The sequence below is a fragment of the Rhea americana genome, unplaced genomic scaffold (genome assembly GCF_003343005.1).
Source record: "Rhea americana isolate MKP2758 unplaced genomic scaffold, rheAme1 scaffold_68, whole genome shotgun sequence".
NCBI lineage: Eukaryota > Metazoa > Chordata > Aves > Rheiformes > Rheidae > Rhea > Rhea americana.
Window position 1 is genome coordinate 1,515,159 of NW_028186845.1, and position 25,728 is coordinate 1,540,886.

The window sequence follows — 25,728 nt, forward strand, 5'->3', positions numbered from 1 at the left end:
AAAAAACAGAAGAATAGTACAACTATCTAGGATGCTTTTTTTTTTTGCAAGCCAGTGCTGATATAGGCACTGACGTTCTTTGACAGAAACTAATTAAATGCTTGTTAAATTAAAAAAAAAACTACATCAAAGATCATTTTGTTCCAGCTAGTTAGGCGTTTGCAGTTATCTAAAACAATGATTTACTTATACTATGCTATTAATATGATTTCTGTACTAAGAAAAAGCCCATGCTAAGTAATTAAATCCCACGTAACAGCATTCAAGCTTGGTAGAAATCATCACTTTTAAGAGAAAACAGTCTGTAGYTTCAGATAATAGAAGTGCTCCTGTATCTGTGATAGGTACAGAAATGGTTCTGCCTGCCTTTTCATGAAACTTTGGTATACCTAGAACTTCTCCCTTAAGTTTGTGCCAGCCTAAAATCCCTTTTCYTCTATTACTAGGAAGAGAAGCGAACACAAGATTGTTTTTCATTTTCCTGCAATTCACTTGCAAGCATTAAAAATTTCTTCCACAGGTTTTGCAGCAGTATGCAAATCATAAAACAGAGCCTTAATAACTAAGAACAGCTGAGAGCCTCCCTCTTTTCAGGGGACAGGCAATATGAAATAGTTCAGGAGGCAAAATTTTGCCCATCTTTTAACAGTCATGAAAACAAATGAAAAATAACTGCATTTTGAAAATGAAAAGTTAAATGCAAGAACTGGAGAAGCTGGAGAAGGATTTTGGTCACCATAACTAGATACCCTAAAAAAAAAAAAAAAAAAAAAAGCTAAGATTTTCAAAAAATGTAAGACCAAGAGTAAATGATTTTTTTTGTGAAGAATCCAAGAAGAAAAAATGTACACTTTTTATTGCAAGCAGAGTCATACTCAAAATGCAACCCTGCTGTCTCAAGTCCTTTTTCCCCCTGCAATGAAAATTAAGGTTCACAGCTGTGCATTTACATTACCCCACACATGCAGCTAGCTTCAAAAAAACACCACCAMCAACCCCCCCTCAACAAGTGTACATTCTATTGCGCACTACTTTTTGCAGMTGATATTTCAACTTCAAAGATAGTACAGTCTGTCTGAAAGTGACAAGTTTGGTTCTCTGTGAATACTCTGACCTACAAGGAAAGCCAGTTTATGGGCATACTGGCAAGGAGCAGGTACTCGGATAACACCCTACAGAAGAGAAGGGAAAAAAAAAAGTTATTTTCAATTCATTTAACAAAGCATAAAGCATTCAGTCACTCTAACAATGAGCACCCTGAAATTCAGAAGTTGTGGTATGTGTGAAATTTATGTTCTCCGTAACTTGTGTAGATTTATCAAACATTACATACATTGAAAGTATTAAAAAGTGTTTTACAGAAACACAGATGCAGAGAGGTTCTCTCCTCCCTCCCCCCCCCCCCTCCCCCCCGGCCAAAATACACACACACACACGCCCCTGCCATGCAGCTTTACATTCAGTATTATAATACCAAGGATGGGGCACAGGAAGTCAAGCGAGGTATTTATGGCTACCAAACTGACAAAGCTAAAGCACATTTCAGGCATGAGGTGATTGTGTGCTGATCTTAGTATGCAAAAGGGCAAGTCTTGAGGGAAATGGAGATGCAGTTCCATCTCCACTCCACACAAAGGAGGAAGTATTTCTGCAGGTAAGAAACAGTCATTTCAGTTCTGCTTTTGCCATAGAATTTGGGGACAATGCTCAAGACAGCAAGTATTTTTGTAGTGAAACTAAGTTACTTTAGATCTTCAAACTTCAGAGAGATGACAATTTTAACGTGACTAGTTTTCAGACTGTCACACCAGGTCAAGAGGCATAATTGCAAGCTTTTGGGATGCGCATGGGTGTTCTAAGGTTACCTTCTTCCACCTTCCTCTTTGCACACCTTATAAGTCTTACTGCTTACTGCACAGAGATGCTCTTATCTTAGAAGAAAAATACTATCCTTTCCCAGAGAAAATACTCACCGACCAATTATAGTACATGTGGCAAAGTTTGTAGGTTAAACGTTGTACATGATCTGGTTTCAGTCCACTACTGTCATAAACAACGTTATAATGAGTGGGTGCAACACTACCACTTTTCACTGCCTGGCTCACAATAAAGAAATCATACCTGTAATAAAAGAAGCAAAACCCCCAGAAGTTTGATATGGAAAGGGCTGCTTTTGTTAGAAATATGCAAGTTCCCCCAGATTCACCCTACCTATTTCCCCAAAGCATGGTCAGTAAACCCCAGGAGTATGCCTATGCTTTGGCTGCAAAATAATGCAGTTTCCTCTTTTCTGAAAGGACAGGGTATCTGAAGGAATACAAGTGCTGTGATATGCCACAGGTTTTCAGGGCATGAAGATCTCAGCCCTTCATTATCCAACTTTCCTCCCAATAACTAACCTGCACATACACTTAGCTTTTAAGCCTTATTTACCACACCACCCTAAGTCATCTTTGGATGTCTGCGAATTACCGTCACAAAGCTTGGAATACATGCAGTAAGTGAGGTGGGATGATACAAGAAAAAAAGGCAAAACTACTTATCAGAATTATGCACTACCACAGAAGACTGGGTTCTGTTCTACATGCTCCAGAGTCCCCTTGCCAAAGTCAAGCCTTCCATAGTGCACTGAATGTTTTTCCCCCATTTCCCAGGTGCCTGAACAGAGAGATCCTTGGAGTGTGACTTCCAAGAATGACCACTATCAACAGCCCGCAAGTGAAGCCAATGAGATGTCTGTGTTACATTTATGTATGCACCCAATACATTATATAATTCTGAGTCTTTTTAAAGTGAGTTCCCAGCCACCAACTAAAAGTTCCAACGCTTGCCCATAAACTGCACCCTTACGAAGTAACAGAATTTTAAGTATAATTTCCATACTACAGCCAGGCAGAATTACAGTTAGAGCAGTTGGGCAATCCTATCAATAGTCATTGATTCAGTACTAAACCAGAAAACAGTAATAAAATGACACTAAAAAGCCACACAAACTTACTTAAAATATATATAAAATCTATGCAAACATACATATTGAAAACCATGAACTACTGCACAGTAGATGCAAAAAATTTAAGCATCTCCATTTCTTTCATCTACATATTCACTAGGATTTATTATCAAATAGGCAGAAGTGTAGAAAGTATTACTCTACTTCCCACAGTCAATTTAACATTGGATACATTCTCTTTATTATGGGATGCCAGCCAACAGAAGTATTACTTCTATACAAACTTACCATTCTGGTCTAGTAACCTCTACATCAACAACAGTACCAGGGGGTGGATTTTGAGGTCTTCCACCAGACTGTGCAAAGAATCTGGTATTGACTCGTTTCTTCACAACTATCACACTAAGTCTTGGACTAAATTGGAAAAAAAAAAAAATCCTGAAAAACTGCACTGAGAGTATTTCAGAAGCAGATTCTCTAGGGCTTAAACTTGAAAGCAACTTTCAAGTTCTCCAGTGCATTAATTTCACGGATGAAGTCTCTACTGATTCATTATTTTAGATTAAGTAGGACATTGCACAAAGCCCCAAAAGTGATCTTTAAATACAAATCTGATTCTGCTATCTTTCCACCCCATCTTTTACATACAGCCAACAGTGCTTTGCTTTAACAGTATTTTTGGTAAAGATCAAGCCATTGACAAAAGCTGAACAGAAGCAAGCACTTCAATTCCTACCAGCTGTAAATTTTTGTGATCTTGCCTGCTGTATCAACAAATAATTTGCTCTGAATAATGAAACTGAGAAACATGAAGTCAAAGAATCATTGCAATCAGTAACAGTTTTAAAGCTGAATGGTGAAAACTGACTGAGCAGAATGTAAGTGACTAGACCAAATGGACAGTCCTTCTAGATGTGGAAAGAAAAAAAATTAACTTAGCGCACGCGCGCACGCACACACACACATGTAATCATAGTCAGGTTATGATCAACCAGTTTAAAAAAAAAAAAAGAGGTCTTAACTATCACATACATTAAGAATGGCCTAAAGTGCATCTGCATGTGTATGTGTGGAAGACAAAAAAAAAAAAATTAGTATGCCTGTAATTTGTACTAGTTAGATACATCAAATCGCACAGACAACTCAGCAGAAAAGCATTATTTGCACTCCAGTATAAATAAAAGATGAAAAGATGACAATCTTCCTCAGTAATAATTTCTGGTAGTATAGCATGTATTTTTCTTTCGGTATTAAAAAGAGTGGCTTGATGGAAACACTTACTTGTAGTCTTTACCAACAGACTTCAGGCAGTCCAAAAGTTGAGGTACCTCATAATTAACCAAGGTTTTTAGTTGCCCATCTCCTACGCCATCACGATACACCATAACACGAGAAGGCAAATACTTATTCCACTTGAACCAGTCTCTTAGAGCAGCTTTAAAAGGATCAAAAAAGTAAGAAAGACTCAGTTATCTATAATGAAAATTCATTCCAAAACTAAAATTCTAAATTGATTTATATTACTGAAAAAATAGCAGTAAGCTTTGAAATCTGGGATCTCAAGTCTTTCAGTTACCTGAAAGAGATATGCATCATGATACACAGAAGTTAAGAAAAGAATTCTGATTTACCTGTGCACCAACACAGAAAGAACCTAAAGTGGCTATCCAATCTAGTGATCTAGTGACACTGGACAGCAAGAAGCTACCATCCCTCTCAACTGTTATCCAAGATTTTCTCCCACCTTTTCAACAACGTGGACTTCAAGCCTGCATAGACAATACCTAGCCAAAACTTACTTAAGTCTGCTAGTTCTCACTGCCCCGTCAGGTATTACCCTTGCTTTTGCAATAGCTTTGTTGACTTGAAAACACGTCCCTCACAACCATCATCTTTTCCATCTAGTCACCCCACATTCACTGAGATGATGCTTTCTAAACCTCTGAGTATCACCTCCACTGGATTCTGCCACAAACTTTCATCTTTCTTGAGATACTGGCATGTGCAGTACTAAAGCAGCTGAAGCTTTAGCAATGCCAAGCAGAACAGAACACTTCACGCATCCTCCATCTTACATGCCTATTTACACTTTCTCGCATGAATCTGCTCCCTAGAACATGTTTATTGCAGAAATTGGTGTAATTCAACAAATGATCTTTTGCAAACAGATTAGCTATATACCAAAATCTCAGTTCATCATATTCTCTATTCTTATTCAGTCCTCAGCTCTTAAGATTGTTCTACATTGAAATCAGTCATCCAAAAAAATGGTTCACTTCACTGAACACATTTGGATCTCATTCTTATATACATTACATGGTTACATTAGAAGTACTAGTATACGTTCAATTACATAATTAGAATTGTTTATCTACAGGATTCAGCAAATGAGGTATCAGACTGAAGGAACATCAGACTGAGGGAAGAAGATAAAGACTTCTGAACCTGCATTGCTAAAGTCTGTTCAGAGATAACATACGCAAGAATCATGATGAGAAACAAGCAGCAATCTCATGGTTATATAACTGAGTATGGATTTGCTAGGATAGTATACTTGCCAAAATGAAAGCATCATGCCCTCCTTCTATACTCTGAGAACTTCAGGGCTGCTCATTTGTAAGCTTAAAACAAACCCCTCTCACAGGCCACTCACYGCATCTATTTTACAATTGTTGCCTCCACCTGTTCTGCATGATAGGTTTCTTCAAGAGTCAGAAGAAAATTCTACTTTAAAGTGAACAAGTTAATTCTGGTCTTCTTTAAATCAGTCTCCTCCAAATTATTCTTTACATTGCACTGATATTGGTACTACTTAACTATGGCTAAGAAACAAGGGAATCAATGACCGAATGTATGCAAAATGCTATTAATTGTCAGCAACATTTACAAATGTATTTTTAATACATCTAAGTATAAGTTTGCAATCTAAGTATAAGTTTGCAATCTTCCCCTCAGAACAGCAGAGGCATGTTTTGAAAAAGCTAAGCTATCATTCCTTAAATCTGACTCAGCAGGACCTTCCCTTACTTTGTAAGCAGGCTTTGAGCCCATCCACAAGTTCTTGCCCACGATCCTGAAGAACACAGCGTGAAAACCACCTGTGAAGATGAAAAACAAAAGATGACTTCAAAGCACTTCCTAGGTCTACTTCAATAAAGAGTTGTTTTTAAAATGGCTATAACCACTTAGTCTTTAGGGTTACTGAGAGACAAGGCAGTTAAGTAAGAGTTAGTTTACTATAAGAGACTAGTGCCCCTGCAAAGCTCCTTAGCATCACATGAAATTCCTCTTAAACCAAAAAGCTTTTGAGTAAGTCAACACAAAAGCACTCTGGAAAAAAAAAAAAAAAAAAAAAAAAGGCTGTCCATAAGGGACAGAGTACAAGGAGAATTCACAAGTGAAGTCTGTTCTTATTTTAACACGTTATCTTATTAACAGTAAGAACAATTAACAGTTCACACACATATAACCAATCACAAAGTTTCCCTTCGGTTAAGGGACCGTTAGAAAGACTTATTTTTTCTTCAGTACTAGAATCTTACCGTGTCATTCCTTGATTCAGGCTAGCAACAAATCCTGCAATTGATCGCTTTCCAGACACAGTATCATGGTAACAATCAATTCCCACAATCATTAGCTGCTTCAGCTTAAAAGAAATCAACACAGAACATGTATTAATAAGCGCACACATACCAAAAGTATCTGCCACCCACCCACTCACCCTCTCTACTAGGCACAAAAAGCTAAAAAGCTACAGAAAAGAATAACAGATCTTTTTTAAAAAACAAAAAGTAGAATGTCTTACTTTTAATTAAGACTCAAGTATAGAAGGGTAGTTCGAAAGAAATAACAACAAAAAAACACCCTTACTTACCGGGATCTCAACACTCCAAAGTTCTCCACCCATCTTACAGTTCATCTGTAAGGCAATTTTGGTTGCTATGGCCATAATACTCTGAGGTTTGCTTAAAGTGCGAGCGATCACACACTGACTTGGAATGGGACAATCTGTACATAAGTATTTCTTGATAGCATCATACTTATCCTTTCGGGAACTAGACAAAAGACAAACTACCTTTAAAGGAAAAAAAAAATAAACAGCTACAGTCTCAGATTTGTATTACACTTGTAGTTCTTTCAAGAACATTTCCTATACACAAGAGAGAAATTCAAAAGTTCATAATAAAAAGAAATTTTGCAATATTTTACTGTCTATACTTCAGGACCAAGTACAGAGGTTCTTCTGCAGAGAAACATTCTAAATTGTCTGAGGCTTGAACAAGAGTATGAGAGCGGGCATGCAGGAAACAGTAGATGCTGAGGAGCCATAAGCTTTCTTTTCTGAGAATGTATCCACTAGTATTATTAAGATACCAATTATAGATTAACATGCTTTGAAATTAGGGATTCAAATACATACTATGTTTGTATCAGAGGTAACATTTTGTTGCAAAACCCTTAAGTAAGCTTCTGTTCTATCATCTACTTCAATCCTGAAAAGGAAGAGAAAAAACTATGAATACCTACAGAAAAAATAATTGGCAGTTATTGAAACTTTAACAAAAGTATAAATACCTATTATGCATCAGTACTTTATAAATTTATACCTGCTAACAAACATACAATATTCACATTTCTTCAACATTCAGAGGAATTGCCTCCRATTAAGGCTTCCCACAGCAACTAAAGCTAAAGTTAAAAACAAGCACACGCAGTCAAAGTCAAAGAACGTATTTGTAAAGAAAACAAACCAGGATGTGCCCAAAGTCTGCAGGAACATTTATGTTCCTCCTTCTATTATATATAAACTGCAACTGAGAAGGTTTTGCTTAATGACTAGATGTCTAATACTGTTAGGCTCTGGCAAGCTGAAATCCCAGCAAAAGCTTCCACAGACAGAAATGTGACTAAAACTGTCACTTGAAGAATCTGCATATCAAAATCAGCTTTATTAAGATCTTACAGAAATAGGCAGCATGGAATTCTCTTCAATTAACAACCTAAGCATGCTAACAGAAATACTTTAGTAAGTGTAAAAGTATTTCCCAGCAGAGTTCTCAGAAACTTACATAATTGCCTTGTTCATTCTGATTCCCATGGATGGTGTGACTTTAAACAGATTTTGAAGTAATGCATTAGCAACATCATAGTTGCGCCGTGTGTATATTAATAACCAGTTGTCCAGAGGCTTTGCATTGATTAAGGGAGCTCCCCTAGTTTCCTTCGACCAGTCAGCAAAATGAGGATTGTAGTCAAACTGTAAATGAGCATTGGTATGAGGGGGTAGCAAATAAAGAAAAACAATGTCCTACCAAACAAGCTATACTAAAGCTACTTCCTTATACATGTCTAATTCTCTGCCTAGAAAAATCTGACATGATTTTAATCTGTTCAATTTATGCTACTGTCATTGATCAATTTAAAATAAGCTTTATCTAATCCTCTCAAACCATCCTCTTTGAACACTTCATTTGGAATTATGTGAAAATGCTTCTGATTTTTACCCCACATAAGTTGTTACTATTTGCTGCACAGATTTTGGCTGGATACATAGCTGATTCTGTATAAACATATTTTCCTCCCTAGATCTGACATTTCATTTAAGGTAACTACTTCTTAAGAAACAGTAAAGTATAATTCAAAGGTCAGGTTTTTTTTCAAGAATTAGAATTAAAAAAAAAAGTTTTAGCGAGTACACAGATACACAGATTAAGATACTGCAAAATGACCTTTTCCATCTAGCATCTATTGACAAACAATCAAACTTTCTGGAAGGCCAAATTCTTTGTTCTCAAATAGAACGGGCTTAGATAGCTCATTCCTGCAATTGAGCCACTTACGCAGGTTTTGTTAATTAACAGCACGAGCATCAATTTTATTAGTTGTAAACTAGCATGTATATAGACTGGTTAATTTCAGTTTTGTGACAAGTTTTGTCAAAAATTGACAACTAACTAACAACAGGTTTGAATACAGTAAATCTGAGATTCAAATCATAGCATTCTTGTGCTCAAGTGTTAATTGCATCTCTGTTATGAGATGCTGACATCTTGTTTCCTGAAGAACCTCCAAGATAGGCWGCGCATGACATGATTTAGTTAAAAAAAATAATTCCACTGTAGATTTGTGAGACTGACACAGCATTAGGGCACAGACTCCTATAGAGAAGATTTTTTAGTGTTTTATGGAAACCAGTTACTATTTCATTGAAACTTCAGTTATTCATGCTGAAGACTTAACCCAGTTTTGACAGAATACATTCTGCATGAGTACTGTCCACCAAAATCAAATAATTAATAGCTTTTCATTTGAAAGCTTTAGTATTTTAAACAAACAGCAACTAGTTAGAAACATCCCTATTCTCCTACCTTGTCTATCTTAAATCACTTTGTATAGACAGAAGGGATTGTTCTGAAAGGAAGACATTATAGTAACGCAAGTCAGAAAAAAAATCTTCACTTTTTTTTAAACAGGACTTACAAACAATGACAAGCTTAGAAATGTCCTGTTTGAACAATAAATGACCTGTTTATGATTTCACACATAATCCTTTTTCTTTTAATAAATCAGCAAGTAGTATTTCATCCTTTAAGAATTGGTTTCACTGGCGAGAGGTCTAAAAGATTTTAAGCTGTTTATTTACCACTCTTCCCGCTTGATGGATCTTTTCTGCTTGAACAACTCTTCCCGTAAAGGATAGCAAGTTAGAATCAAAGCTTAAACCCCAGTCTCGAAGTTCCCTCTGAACACTGTCATCTCTATTTAAAAACAAGATTTAGATTAAAACAAACGAATAGTGTCTGGTTGATATCCATTTTACAGGCATACACACACACATGCATGCCAGTAAGTTYTCCAAGTTTTGTTCCAGTAAGTCTCCCAAACATAAATGATCTCACACATCTTCCATGCTAAAAATGCATAGAATATCAAGGTAACGTACTTCTGGATGTAGTCAATAAGTCTTCCAACTTCACGTTGCCTTTGCTCAGGTGTCAGTCGTGTATGAACAGATAAGTCTTTCATCATGTTAAAATCATTACGCATCTTCTCAGTTAACCCTGCATATCAAGGAAAATGAATTTCTGGATTTTTCTACTTGGAGAAAAAAAGAAAACCTTGAAGTAAGCACAGCTCAATATTTATAATCACAAAGCACAACAAAGCAGTGCTGAGAGGACAGATACTGCAAGTGCAAAGTGAACATCTCACAGATGAAAATATGTATTTCTGTATTACATATTTTTATAAAATTTTCTCTTTTCTACATGGTAAACTTCTCTTTTAAAGAGAAGTTCTATGACCAAAAAGTCTACAAGTTATCAAGGGGTCAATGTTCAATACGATATGTAAAGGCTACGTAAGAGCAAAAATCCCTCTACTTTATAGCCTCATTTAAATATCTAGGCTTTTCCTTTCAAAATTTGATTCTAAACTCACATTTATACAAGCAAACTATTTCTACTTAATCTGTCAAAAGCTTGCTGTCAAACTATCAGTTCTGGTAGGAAATACAGTTTGACAGGTGCTTAGAAACCCCTGCAACAGTACCTGTTAGGTAGCACAGCTCTGGAATTAGTACAGCTGGTCCTGGCATGATGCTTCCTCTCCTCCTCCTAGGCTGGCTAACCAAGACAGGCTGGTTCAAGTCACTAATTTCTTGATTATATTGCTGTATTAGAAACATGTGTTATTTTACTCATAACACACACTTTTCTTAATAATAATGCTCACTTTAGAAACTGAATGAATTTTTTTCCTAAGGGGAAAAAAAAACCCTGCCCAACAGTACATCTAATTTAAGGGGAACTTGTACTACCAGAAAATGCCAAATGAGGCATTATCCTCACTATCCTCTACTTACAGCAGAAACAACCCTCCTGCTTTGCTCAAGTCAGCACCACCCAAAGCATCTAATTCAAGATTAGGATGATCATTTAGAATCACAGAATCGGTAAAGTTGGAAGGGACCTCTGGAGATCATCTAGTTCAACCTCCCTGCTCAAGCAGGGTCACCTAGAGCAGGTTAGACAGGGTTTCATCAGGCAGGCCTTGAATATCTCCAGCAGAGACTCCACAACCTCCCTGGGCAATCTGTTCCAGTGCTCAGGTTCCTGCCCTATACAGCAATTTAACTGAAGACATCACAAGATTCAAACAAGATTCTAACTAGATCTCTGAAATTCAACCCTTTTTCAACCTTTCCTTGCATTTGGCAAGACTGCTTTAACAGACACTAATTTGATTTAGAAGGAATAAATACGACAAGCTCAGTCACTACTCTCAGTGATGCTACAAACACTACTTCCTACTTTATCTCTTTTCCAGCCTTAAGTGTGTGGTGACATGCTAAGGAGAACTACACCTCAGCATACATGCAAAAGGTGGCATTTTAAAAATAAACAACAATTAGATCACAACAAATGAGAAAAGCCAGAGAAAAAATTATCAACTATAAATCCCATCCTGCACTGCAATGGACAATATAAATTTTTGTTCTATTTTATTAAATCAACAAAGAACAGTCTGATATTTTGTTTTGGAAGGTGCTCTAGTGAGTGGGGGGAACTTTCTGCCCTTCTTATTCTTAGAAGGAAAAAAAGCTTATTCCCTTGAAAACGCTCAGTGATCACATGCTATTTCTAGTAGGTATTCTCCAACTACCTCAGTGAACAATGTTATTCAGAACAAGCCAATGCCATAAATACACATATTTTAGGTGATCACTCATACTCCCTTACTCTTTCAACAGAAACAGGAGAAAGGGATACAACTGCCCCATTCCATTTTACAGAAGGAATTGATGTGCAGAAAAATACTCTAATTCCTGTGGCCTCAGCTGCAGAGAACATTAAGCTATGAAATACATATATAAACTGCATTTCCAAGAATTATCAAACAGTATCAAACTCTTAACAGGGCTGTCCATTTATTCTTTCTATGGCTGGTAATCAAAATGTAATAGTCAAACTGGACTGTGCCTTTTCAGCTATCATAAGAGCAACCTTGTAATCTGAGCACTATGAAATAACACAGGTAGAATGCATGCCATCTAGGGTAGTTACTTCTTCCAGATTCCATAACATCCATTAAAGAGAACATTCTACTAAAGATGACTGTTAATTACTAATCCATACATTGTAACTAGTCTTCTACTGATGCTCTGAAGTTTCAGGTTTAAGTAGAATGCAAACACTCCATACCATTTTATAGTAGTCTATGTAGCTGATTTCAGAGCCATCTGCTTTGATAAAGGTACACTTTGGATTGGCATCCCAGTCAATGTCATCAACTCTGTATGTTTTATTATTGTACCTGAATAAAACATTTCATTAGTTTTTAAAAACTTTAAACCAAATATAAATGAAATATAACTGTGAGAAGAGTTACTTGCAGTATCCATGTAAGTTGAAGTTTTGTTTCTATCAGCACTAACTTCAAGTTACCCATTATAACAGATACAAATTAGCTTTTAGAAGAACTGAGTAAAACCCAGACCCAATCCAATAAGCATTTTCTGCTTTTTGCAAACGCTATCACCTTGATTAGTTTGTTAAGCTGACAACAATACTATTTTCCTGCTTTCTGATACTTCGTCRTCTACCTCAGGGTATGAAAAAAATCCCAGAAAAACAAACAAGTCTGAGAAGATAAGAATCCTAAAAGACTATCTTACATAATACCAACTCAACTCATAGATTGCTAAAAGATTATTTTGAATCATTAAGATCTAAAGGGGAAAGGGGGAAAAGAATATTAGTAAGATTTCAGTGAATGTTTTAAAAAGCATAAAATACCTATGTGTGAGTTTTAACACTGAATCTCCTAGAATTTATCTTTCTCTGACAGAAAGTCATAATTGGTTCTCAGAGATGTTATATCCCTGGTTTGTATACTAAGCAATGGCACTAACACCATTGCCAGGGTAGTGCAGAATTTTTTGTTTTTATGTTCATCATCAGAGAACAGGTAAAAACATGTAAGGGGAGAGAAAGGGTTGAGTCACGTAAGAACAGACTAATCAGTCTAACAAGAACCATAACTAAAGCAAATTAAACAATGAAGCYCTCTTAGCTTTCACAAGTCACCTTGGCTAAATGAAGTGCAACTGACTCATTTATAGCAAATTTAGTTAAGTTTAGATGTTTTATTTGGTAAGATATACCGCCAAGCAAAGAGACTGCAACATGAAAAAGCCAGAGATAACAGCTTTTCAAGCCATATATCCACAATAAATATATAATTTAGTCTGACCTCAGATATGCACACATCAAGTAGCATTAGCTACAGAATACTACATTAAACCATTAATCTGGCGCTCAGTTATTTCTAGTACATCTTGGTATCCCATCTGACTGGGCCATGTACTCTGTTACAACCACCTACACTAACTGATGCTTAACATATATTAGGGAAAAAAATTCAAACATCTTACTTCGTAAGAACAATTAGACCTATCAGTTCTTTAGTGCAAACATCTCTGAATCTTTGTTCTTCGACTTGGTTATAGAGATTGTACATAAAATCCAGCACTGTTTCACTACGAAGAACTTTATGGCTCACATCTGTACACAACATAATGCTTTTTTCATACTGGAGAATAGAAGTTGTGAAGCCTGGCCAAACCATCAACCTGTCAGAAGAGAACATACAGAACCTTAGCACGTTTTAAAATATCTCTATTTTCGCCCTTGAATTATTTCCATCTACTTCCCCAGACATCGGAAAGCAGTCAAGATGCAAAGAAACCATTATCTAAATATAAGCAAGATCCCAAAAGGCCARAAAACATTTTTAATGCAGATATCTTTAATCAACTTAAAAGATTAATTTAATGATGTAGCAATATAACCTCACTAAGGATGCTGCAAAACCTAAGAAATTCATTTCATGCTGTTAGTCTTAAATATCTTAAATAAGAAGTGTGTGAGTATTCAATGCATGCTTAAGAGAGTCAAAGGCTAACAGAAAAGAGTGTTCTAGAAGAACACTGCCCAATTTCTTCTACCAACCAGATTACACAGGCTAGTCTAAGGGAAGAGTCTGCACCACAACCATATGACCAGGCCCCAACTGAGTTAGAGCTTACTAACATGTACAACAGGCCTACGGCTAGCCAGAAGCATCAGTCACGCTCTAGGTCACCCAAGGGGGTAAGGTGGGTGGGAAATGACAGCTCCCAATAAGATAGTTCCAAAACYACCCATCCAGCAGCATGCAACCAACTATGAAGTTCTCTGACAGATTAAATAGCCTTCAGAATGAAGGCTGGACACTTACAAGCTTTAGAATTAAAGTACTCAAAGAGCTCAGCCTTGGACATATTTAAATAAGGTTTCTAACATTTAAGTAAAATGTAATAGCAGAACAGAGATTGGCAAAAAATAATCAGCTTTTAGAGGTGTATATATACAGAAGAAATTAAAAACAAGAAGTCTTGTACTGCTTTAGGAATATTAAATTCTATGGTTTTATTAGAAGATGAACTACTGGATTGATACCAAAACATCATCCTTTCCCTCCCTCCCCACCCCCCCATAAACCTGGGCATCCTTTTTTCCAAACCTGTGATTAGGGATGCTGATTGGGTCATTGGGGTTGTAATAATTACGTCCAATTTGCTGCAAATTCATTATCTTCAAAAGCCTAGAAGTTGAAATAATTACATTATTTACTACTATTATTCAGTCAATCAAACCACCCACAATCCCATCCTTCTGCAGAACACTGCACAACTTCATTTTTCGTTCATCTGGCTAGATGAAAACAAGTCATGATGTGAACTGATCAAATGAAATGTAGAAAGGCCATTGACACTTGCAAAGATAATGACAACTAAGCACTTGAGAATAAGTTAGTATAAAACTGCCTTTTGCCCATCAGTTGGTGGTAGTAGTTTAATCAGGCTACATTTCAGATGAAACTAGGTACTCCAGATACCAAAATTACATAGAAAGATTACGCAAGTAGGATGTCAGTTTAAGACTCTGTACTACTTTCTGCTTTAACAGGAAAATCTACATGCAGAGGACATGGACAGAGGGAAGGGAACTGTCTACAACAGTAGACAAATCTAGTGTCAGTCAATCTACCTGTTCAGAGAGGAGGTATAAATTCATCTCACACTGGTATGTGCCAAAAGCATGTGCATGGAATGCATGTTTCATAGAGCAAAAAATGTAGCTGGATGCAGTTGGTCATGTAGTAATGGTAGCTACAGAGTATTGCAAATTTACATTTGTCATATAGATTCATGGCCCATCCTTTGGAAAGGGAGCATTTAAGCCAAATATTTTTCAAATAGAGACATAATTTGGAAAGCAAACCTTCTAAAAATTATGTTGTAAAATTGCAGACATGTAGGTGATGTAGGTGGCAGCTCATTAGTTAAGGTGATTGTGATCTTCACATCTTCTCCATTTCGGGTTCTACTAAACACTTCAGTAACCTGAGAGAGTGAAGGTTGATTAATAAAACCAGAGGCAAACAAGATTATTTCTGGACTTTGCTCCATTAATACTGAATTACCAGCACATTAAGACTCTAGGTAATAATTCCAAGACAGTAGGAAATTAAGTTCCTGATTTGTCTATGATTGTAAACTGCAATCTAGAATGCTTGGTTCATTCATTGGGTGAAGAAGACTAATTGAGCAGAACGGAGGCTATTCCAAAGCATCTTATACCAGCAGACAACTTGGAACAGAACATTAGTAAGAGTACAGTATAGTCACTCTGACCCACCCTTTCAATTATGTTGGATGTTAGAATACACAAGTTATGAAAAGATTGAAGCAGTAAGAAAACTAAAGGAAAAATACTGTCTGCACTATTGACAACTGTGTGGATTATTCCATTCTGCAGAACCTGAGCATTAGAAGTTCACTACCAAATTCCTACAGGCAAGTAAATTAGCTTATATATTCAGTCCAGTAAGTATTGCTCATAAGACAGTAATTCACAAAGTTCACCCACACTAGTTAGAAGAGGAAGCATAATAAAAAGGAAGTCAAGGTAGAAAGAATATAGCACTCTCTTACCATACCTTAGTCCCTAGTTTTTTGGGCAAGAATAATACTGTTCCATCAAATGCATGTGTCCTGCCAATTAACTCTTCATGCTGAAAGAGTAAAGCTGATCGAAGACGGCGTGCTTCCATTTGAGGATTATAGTCAACATGATACTGATACAAAACCCACTGGGGTCGAGATGTCAAACGAAAATAATTCGTATTTAATCTTATCATAATACCTGAAGAACCTAAAATGGTAAGCAAGTATGTCAATAATCGTAATATTTTAACAACACAGTAGCTTATAGAAAATGCTCACATAGGTGGCTACCTATGATCATACTGTGCCTGATTATCAGATCTTTTTATAACTCTTTCATCTAGCAGGAAAACTGTCACATAGAAGGAGTTAAGCGTTTAGATCAGTAGCCTGTCTCCTAAAGGAGCAGAACCAGATACAATAGAGAGAAATTTCTGTCAGAAGGTAATGGTGGCCAGAAAATGTGAACAAATTATTCTTTCTTTACATGAATTATAGGTACAGAATAAAAAATTAACCAGGTATCAATCACCAAAGATATCCACATTCCCATTCATATGCAGTGATAAAAAATTCCTTTTGGTATTTCAAGATTTTGAAACCAATACTGTGAGAAGAAACTCCAGATCAGTTAAAGTATTTCTTTCAATCTGTTTACATTTCATTTCCATTTCTTTTAAAGACACAAATCTGATACAAAAAATACTTTGCAGTAGATTAAAAAAAAAAATCAATTAAAAAATGGATAATCAGTGATTAACCACTTTTTCTATCCAAAACAGAATAATCCACATGAAACAAAAACTCCTAGCGGATACAGAGCATGTTAATTATGCTAGAAAACTGTACAAGCTACAAGGAGAAAAAAGGCCATCAATACAGCTGCCTAGAAAGTACAGATATATGTGAGCTAGACAGAAAATATCTAGATGAGAAAGAAAACGGCTATACTGCTTCCAGGCCAAAGTGACTCAAGCAGAAGCAACTTCCATTTCCTGGGCCTGCATCATGCTTCAGTTATCAGTCAGTTTAGCAAGGGAAGACTATATTTGCTCTTTAATATTGTTATGATGTCTCTGAGACACCTGTTAAATTAAAGTTTTATTAGCAGAGAACTTGCACCTTTTTAATCACTAAAATGTTTCTTTGAAAGGGGTCTCAATTTCCATGTTTTCAGACATCTGTATGTATTTGGTCAGGTGAATGTATTATGAAATACATTCGTAAGAAGCCAAATAATCCCAGTTTGCCTTCATTGTGTGGAAGATAATATAAATATTTGATAATTTGCTTCAGCTGTAGCATGAAGAGCTCCAGAAAGCTCCAAAATATCACAAAGAAGAGTTAGGTCAGAAGTCTAAGTAAGCTAAAGACAGAACTACACTAGTTAAATTTGTCAAGGTAGAAAATACTGCCATCAAGAAAAAAAACATAGATCCTTACAAAACAATCAGAGAAATAAGAAAGCAAACAGGTATGGGTAACAATTTCAATAGCATATCATTAAGTTTTTAAACTAAAGGAAGTCTTGCTTGGAGAAGTGTACATGAGGAAAATAAAAGTATTATTTCTATCTAAATACTTAGAACACTACACAGTTTGTCTGAAGTACTTTGGCATCAGACATGTTATCTAACTGTTGCTCTTCATGTATCAGGAGCAACCCATTTTCTTAAACACAATGAAAATTTCTTTATTTAGCTCTTTAAGTGATAATGTAATACAGTCAGTTTGCATTTTCAAATAAAAGCTAAAAGTAGAAATAAAACGCTAACATTTTGGTTTGCTTATAGAGCTATATATAATGTTAACATACCAGTTTTTGATTCTCGAACATGTTCTATGGCTTGCCGAGTATTTACCCCAAGGTCATGGAAGTCTCGACGACGTCCACCCCTATCTCCTAAAGACATTTCCTGAAAGCCCGCTGAAATCTGAAATTCTATAGTTTTGAAAATTGGGAAAGGATAAGAATGACAAAGGAGCTTTAGATACATATCAGAATTAAATACGGTTTTAATTTTGAAAGTGAGATCCATATAAAATTAAGAGAAACTATAAAAGGTTAACTTTCAGTTTTTGTTATATAGTAAACTCATCTAAACATAACATTCAGGTAATATGTATTAGCTTCCCAAGATTTAGACAGTTAACTAATGATTAGATAGAATAGCTAGTGAGCCACCTGAAAGAGTTGGAGTAATTTATCATCTGMGTCAATAATCTCTTCTGCAAACAGAGAAGACATATCCTTTATTTCAGCTTCAGCCAATTCACTGAATTGCTTAAACACATTGATGTGAAAGAGGTAAGAAAGCTGCATTTCCTGATTTCAATTCAAGAATAATAATAAGGTATCCAAATGAAGTTTATTGTTGGAATTCATGTAGTTAACCATGTCAGCTGGTATTTTCCAAACTATTTTGATAGAGGAAATGGTGTTCAAGTCTAGCACATTTAAGGTAGTTTTCAAAGTTCCRTTTCAGTTACATAGCAAATTAGAACAACAATACTATGATCACAGAATATACATACTTCTCCAAATCTTTGTCATTAATCTCATTCTGAAGAAAAATTCAGAAACACAACATAAAAAACATTTTAACTGCATTCTGCCAAATTACATGTTCTTGTGGGCAATAAACTTCATTTTCTCCCTTTCTCACCTTCTGGTTTTGGAACACCCCCAGGGCCTCTCTGTCGCCCACGGCCAGCAAGCTCTCCTGCTGATAGTAGTGGCAGGAGGCATGGCTGCTGAGGTTGCAGATGGCCAGACTGCTGACTTGGCAAAGTCTGTTGAACCTGCAAAGCCTGCAACAGTTGGGAACAACTTTCTTTACTTGTAGTAGGAAAATAACATCCTGCTGAGAGTATTGCATAAACAAAGCCACTAACCAACCCCAGAACACCTGAATTTCTTTAACAGTTACTTAATACAGGGAAGTAAAGACTTATGTATCAGTTATTGAGTAATATTAAAGTTACCCTCAGCTTCATAACTAGTATTATGAACAGAAATCAGAATTATTCCTCTGCATGTCAAACTCCAAAATAACAGGCTTTTGGATTTCTTTTATGTTCGTTTAACCAGTATTRAATGTAATCTTCCTCTTTCCAAGCTCTATCCAAAGTCTTTGAATTTTTCATTYGTAAAACATCATCTAATACTCCAAACAAAAGACTACTTATTTTCATAAAAACAGCTCTTGTAATTTTAGTGTCCAGTGAATAAAAAAAAAAAAATACTGAAAATGTCATGTCTAGAATAATATTTTGGAATATGTTGAATCAGCTGGAGGGCCCCCCTCCCCCCAAAAGGAAGCTTCTCATGCTAAAAAAAAAAAAAAAAAAAAATTTACTCTATTCAGTGACTACAACACTAAATCTTCAGACAGGAACAATCCCACACTTCACAGTTTCACATTACATGTAACCACAAAATGGCAGTCTGCCACAAGAGTACAGTTAGTTCCTCCTGCTGAGTAACAAAATCTACTTTAAGGAGAAGCAAGCAACAGGCCAATATCAAGGATGATCCTGAAACCTGAGCTACACAGCCAGCTTGGCTCTGTCTTGTCCTACAATAAAGCACTGAAACCAGTGTTGTAACCTGCCAGCAATTCATTTCTGAATCTGCTGTACCCCTTTGCTCTCAGAGTACAAGGTATGTATCTTGCAATTCCCCTATGCAGGTTCTTATTCTGAATGCAGGTAAGTAACTACATCACCCTCTCTGTTCTTACATTCTCCACATAATTTTAACACCTTGTAAGATCCATCAATAGCATACCCTCTGGGAAATCTGTAAATAACCATAAGCACTACTGTAGGAATTTACTGTGCACAATCCTACAAAGTATGTTAAAACTATTAGGGTACAGTACTATCACAGTAACAGCATATTTTCCACAAGTTTTGTGCACTCTATAGCGCTCAAAATAGCTCTGAAAAGATGAGTTCTGCTGTGCCTCTCTCATCTATATTCCATCCTTGCTCCAGCAGGAAGCTACAGTGTCACCTGCCTGGCTTCTCTAATCCAACAACTAGACACTGACCCCAGTTACCCTTAGCTGATTCATCCCGATGACGGGCATCCCATCTTTCCTTGCAATCAGCATGGATTATGTTCTCTCTTACGTTTAGACAGAAGTGTATGCCTAAGCCCTGGTTTTCCAAAGCTTTCATACTAAACTCTTTTCATTCTGCCACCTCTTTGAAACACAGCTTGGAAACCCTTCTGGAACTAAGGGCTAAAACACAAACTAACCCCTTGGAGGGAGGCACACATAGCCTGCGTGGCACTTCAGTGGCAGCCTAGGCAAGGGAGGAGCAAAGCTGAAATATACTTGTCTCGACTCAGATTCTGTTAACATTCCTACTCCATGTAAAGCAGCTAAACTGTTTCTTTAATTTTCCTTGTCATCCACAACAGGATACTGTTATCACCTCCTAACTTCTGCTATCAACTCTACTGAAGTCACAGAGCCCATGTTCAAACTAGCATGATCTGTTTATTAGGTCTGATCCAGGTTCAATTAAGGTGCACAGTAAAGCAAGGCACATTTCACTATTTGTGAAACAGAAGCATAAATGACTTTCTGTCACGATTTAAATTCATCTGTTTGACACTGGTGAGAAATGGATTAGGGACACTCCCGCATTCTAACCACATTTCAGATGAAAGATGATAAAGAACTGTCAGATTTGAGGATTTGACAGATTTTTAGAAAAATCCCAAGGTCTGTGGCATCTTCAAGTTGCACTTAGTACAAGGCATACACATACAAAGCAAGTCCTAAACACTAGTTCAAATACTGAGACACAAAGCCCTTGATTTTAAAACAAAAAAATATTAGGATCGGGTCAGAAGACTTGCCAGACCCAGGTTCTGAATAAACATTCATCAGTGGTATCAACAGCCTGATATGACCTGCTTCTCTGCAAGATATCGCTGAGGACAAAGCATAATACAAAAACATCTACCTGTTTTGACTAGCTCTTTTAGGATAATTGTACTACAATAAAGCACTTGTTGTAATCACACAAAATTTAATCAAAAGAATTTAATGCAACTACATACCTGACATTACGTATCTATGTGCAGCAATAATACAAAGTAGCTGAGATGTGCCATTTCAARCCTTAGTTGTGCTAATTAAAAAGAGAACCAACTTACAGATGCAGCTCCTACTGAAGGAATAGCCGTCTCCTGACGAGGTCTTCCTCTTGCTCTGGCTCTAGCTCTTCCTGTCATTTTCTCTTCTAAGAAAAACCATCTACAATATTAGTGTCTGATCTTCTCCTTCCCCTAATCTTMCTCCAATAAATATTATGAACAGCACTATTTAATTTATCCTCATTTAATATCGCTGAAAAAGAAAAATCAGCTTTCCTACCCAACTTAATTCTCATTTGCTGCCATGAATATCTAAACAGATGATAAATGCACTATTTTAAGTAGTGCACAGAAGYGTGAACATTAAAGTATTTGTACTTTACATACCYGATTTTTTTWAAAAAAAACAGAGATACCAAGGAACCTTTAACAGTGGCAGGCACACAAGTTTTCTTTTGATTAGCCTCTTAAAAATGTACAGAACAGGGAAACTGAGTATCATTTACGAAGGTCAGGCAAAAATAGACCAAAATTTAAACCAGTGGGATATTTCCAACCCACTCTTTGCTAAAGAGTCTGATAAATTCACAGAGCACAACAATAGCTTTCTTTAGACGAGATTATACAGCTAGGGCAAACAAACAAGCTTCTGGATGAGATCTCCTTCAAGATGCCCAAGAAATTTTTGTTTCTTGCCTAGAACTGTATAGCTGGTCTAAAAAAACATATCTTTCTCTACAAGCTTCCCTGCTTTCTTGGGTCTCCTTGCCAGTACAGCTAGTGTGGCTAAATTACAGCTTCTTAGAGTCAGCTTTGAGCACCTTGGCCAGATATTTTCAAGATGGACAGCTACACTAGAGAGCACAGCAAGATCTGCAACCTCACCCAAGTGTAATTTGGGGACCACAGGTGTTGCGTTCAAGTTTCAGTCGAGGYTTAATCCATCCTGATTCATTACGCTAGAAGCTCCAGCCAGCAGACAGGCCAAGCCCTACAGCCTGGTCGGTTGAGGCCGGCTCTCTGACGAGCAGCACCAGCCCCTGCGACTTGTCACCTCCMCAACAAGAGCCCTCCTCCTCCCTCCCCAACGGCCCCGCCGGCCTCCAGCAGTCTCTGGGGCCGGATCCGTGSAGGAAGGCACCCGCCTTCGGCTGCCAGCACATCCACCGCACCCCCAGCCCGGGTACTCCCCCCCCCCGTACCTCAGCCAGCCCCGGGCRGTGAAGGGGCTCCAGTGAGAAGCAACGGCCGCCCTCCAAACGACGCCACGCGGCCTCCTCCCCGCCAGACGCCAACAGCCACTCCCGCAGCCAACAGTTCCCCTGGCCGTGCCCTCAGGCCGGTCCCCCGGGGCGCCAGGAGCCAAGCCAAGCCGGGCCGGGCCGGGCCGGGCCGAGCCAAGTCGAGCCGGGCCGAGCCGGGAGCGGGCACCCCCGCCGCCACTGCCGCCCTCAGCACCTCGCCCGCCTGGCGCACGCGCAAGGCGCCTCACAGGCTCGCGGACCCCTAGCGGCGCGAGCGGCGGAACACGCGGTGCCCTCTGATTGGCCGCGGCGGAGCGCCGAGGGGCGTGGCCGGCCGCGGCGCGGAGTTCGAGGCGCGGCGGGCAGAGCCGAAAGTTCCCGAAGGAGCGGGAGGGACGGGGGGTGGCGGGGGCTCCCCCGCCGCCTGTCACKCGAGGCGGGGCGCCGCCGCTGCCGCCGCTCCCCCGCTTGGTTCCTCAGGCGATTTGCTAAGGTGTCGCCGGGTATTTTATCAGATAACACTGAGGCGTTGATCTCGACGTGGCGAGGCGCCGGCGGGCTGCGGCGCCCGCCGCGCGCCGGGCCCTGAGGGGAGCCGGGCGCCCCGGCGCTCCTCGCTCCCGGGGCGGGTTGTGTCCGCTGAGGGAAGCGCGCTCCGGAGCGGCCCTCGTGACCGCTGTGAGCCCAGCAGAAACATGAGCTGGGCTGAGGAGAGCGGAGGTCCCGGAGGAGGGGACCTCTTCTAAGAGGCGGGGGGAGCCTTGAGTGTTTATTTTTACGGGTGGTGCGGTTTCCTTAGCCGCTTCTGCTCCCCTCTCACCAGGGAGACGGACAGTTAGAGACGGTGTGACAGAAGGGACAAGCGTGAAAGAGACGGGAAAAGGAGAATTTCCCAGTTAAAGACACATCCCTCCACATCCCTTGCTTGAAAAATGAATGCTAAGTCCACCAGGAGGTGGAGCAGTGAAACAAGAAATAAAACCGCGGTGCTGCGGTGCAAGGTAGCGTTTGTCGGTAACGTTAGCAAACGCGCTGCTTAAACTTGCTCTTTTTCCAGCAATGTGGACGTAAAGATTAGAAATGGACATAAGCGACGGGACACAATCCTGTTAAGCATCAAAAATTTAAACAAAACACATAATCATCCTTGCGTTGRGGCAAGTTGTTCAGCAGCTAGGGGGAAAAAAAACCTGAGTATCAAGACTGATAGAAAYTCTGTGCTTGTGCAGGGAGAACCACACCTTCTGCTTTGGCTACTTTGCAACAGAGCTTTCAGATCTTACGACTTGGAAGTAGGCAGCCTTAAACGTGGATTAACTGTGTGTGCCAGCTCTTCTGCACTTGTGCAGGAATGAGGAACGTCTCRACAGCACAAGCGCTTCACGCATGTCTCTGCTGTTTAAGCGTGCCTTTGCCTAAAGATTAGATGCCTGGTGCATCTGGAGACACTGACTTCAAGGGGCAGGAGATAACTCTATGTAATTAAACCTTAGCTTTATAAAAGACCAATCTGATCTGATTAGATCTCACTGCAGTGAGTGGAGCAAAAYGTTCCCTTCCTTTCTTCCCTGTTACTCCAGGTAGAAAGGGGTGGTGGTGTTAGGATAAATACTTAAATAATACAAATATCTCCGTTTGTTTGGTTTAGGTTGTCAGTTTGTCTCCAGATTCAGTCCTGATTGCTGTCAGCATAGCAACCCATGCAGGAAAACAAATTATTTTTTTAACAAATTAAAAAGAAAATCCTCAGAACTATGAAAGTTTAGTGTTGATATTGCTGCTTAAAGTTGAAGCACTTTCAGCATGTAATTTTTATTACTCAAATATAAATCTGGATAAATATTTAACAAATTCAACACACACACTCAAATGAGGCAAGCTCACTGCTTTTTAGGAGCACTGATTACTGCTTGCCATGGGCTTTTTACCAGCAGTGGGAACTTTTATTACTTAGTAGCCTGCAGAACTCACCAGTGGGTCAGAGGGTTAAAGCTGCAGAAACACAATATGCAGATTTTGATAATTCAGCAGTATTTAAAGATAAACAGAATGTAAAGATGTATTCAAAGTCATTTATGTTATGTAAATTGGGGAAAAACAAAATGTGTGAGAAATAGTTAAGTTTGTTTATTCATTTAAAGTATCTGCTATGCTTAATGTTTTTTTTTTTTCCTTCCATTTCTCTGTAGAGCTTAATTATCTTTAGATGTGAGCTGTTAAAAGTACTTAATCAGGCTGGCTACCTACAGCAATTCCTTATAAAATGAAAATAAACATCAACAATAAGCAGCCTAATTTTTATACGTGGGTTGTAAGACAGTTAATTAGTACTTAATGAAAGATAGGTTCCAATTTGGTTCTCACAGTCTTTCAGACTTGCTTTTTTTCTGATTGAAGCCCAGTTACAAATGGGACTCTATAGGTAGGCTTAATAATTTTTCACAGTCACAGGAAATGTGTAAATGGCAATGCAACAGGTGCACARTATATTGACTCCTGGCTAGTTTCAAGCAGAAACCCAGAAAAAAGGAATTTTTTGAAAACGGTAGCTGTTTGCATTACTTTTTCTGCGTTGCCAAAAATCTACCAGCTTAAACACATTGAAATAGCACATATGAAATGATTTTTTCACAGCTACTTGGCTCGCGCTTTACTTTGATGTCTGCGTTACCCATGATGCAGTTGTTTTTGCCTTCTGTCTCCTGTTGCTACAATAAGCCATTTCCCATACATGTCATCTCCAAAGGGGAAAAGACCGCATGGAAACAGAACAAAGGGAACAGAACAAAAGAAAATCAGAGATTTTTCCGAAGGCCCATTTGATGTACAAGTATAAACAGGAAAAAGATGCCTGAGGAGGTAGGAGTCAGGAATTGTACTAACAGACAGCTGTTAACTTATGTAGTTAGCAGCACTCTGGGATTCTGAACAGCAAATAAATATGTGGTATGAATGCACACAGTGAAGAAAATGCTCACTTCAGTACCTTTAGCATCATCTTTAAGCATGTTGCAAACTACTAGCAATATATTTTGAATATAATTAATAAGGCGTATTAATGCAAGTCTTGTGGCACCAAGCAGTTCTGAAGTCCAGATRTTGATAGCTCTTTCAGTTCTAGCCCCAGAAAAGACAATATTTCAAGATAACAGAATAAAGAATATTGTCATCTGTGATGAAGCATAAAAATAGAAAGAACTGTTCACAACAGAACACTGTATCACACTTGTGGCTAAATTTTCAAGAGACCAACGTGTTGGTCCTGAATCTTTTTGAATTTGAATTAAAAAATTCAAATGGGAATTGCTCAAAAATAAACTTTAAAATTCAGGTTCCTGAGGTAAGTGTCAAGTATTCTTAAATCTGG

General features: G+C 38.2%; 1 protein-coding gene across 1 annotated transcript; it reads right to left on the bottom strand.

The window, feature by feature from the left end:
• Positions 1-829: 829 nt before the first annotated feature.
• PIWIL1 (piwi like RNA-mediated gene silencing 1) lies at positions 830-21,262 on the bottom strand. The gene is made up of 20 exons (XM_085321171.1): positions 21,178-21,262; positions 18,668-18,812; positions 17,818-17,943; positions 15,995-16,209; positions 15,277-15,398; positions 14,516-14,596; positions 13,386-13,583; positions 12,154-12,265; positions 10,502-10,622; positions 9,894-10,011; positions 9,594-9,708; positions 8,020-8,207; positions 7,371-7,443; positions 6,825-7,025; positions 6,493-6,596; positions 5,978-6,048; positions 4,232-4,385; positions 3,239-3,364; positions 1,974-2,121; positions 830-1,172 (listed from the first exon to the last, which is right to left on the bottom strand). The coding sequence occupies exons 1-20, from the start codon at positions 21,253-21,255 to the stop codon at positions 1,056-1,058; spliced, it is 2,613 nt and encodes an 870-aa protein (XP_085177297.1). The 5' UTR covers positions 21,256-21,262; the 3' UTR covers positions 830-1,055.
• Between the last annotated feature and the right edge of the window lie 4,466 nt (positions 21,263-25,728).

Bases quoted from the DNA above. Each gene is read 5' to 3' on its own strand.
- PIWIL1 (XM_085321171.1), bottom strand. From the start codon at position 21,255: ATGACAGGAAGAGCTAGAGCCAGAGCAAGAGGAAGACCTCGTCAGGAG. The intron at 10,623-12,153 runs GTATGGAGTGTT...TTTCTAATACAG, and splicing joins ACATAGACTACTATAAAATG to CAATATAATCAAGAAATTAG. The intron at 6,597-6,824 runs GTAAGTAAGGGT...ATTTCTTTTAAG, and splicing joins TTTGGAGTGTTGAGATCCCG to CTGAAGCAGCTAATGATTGT.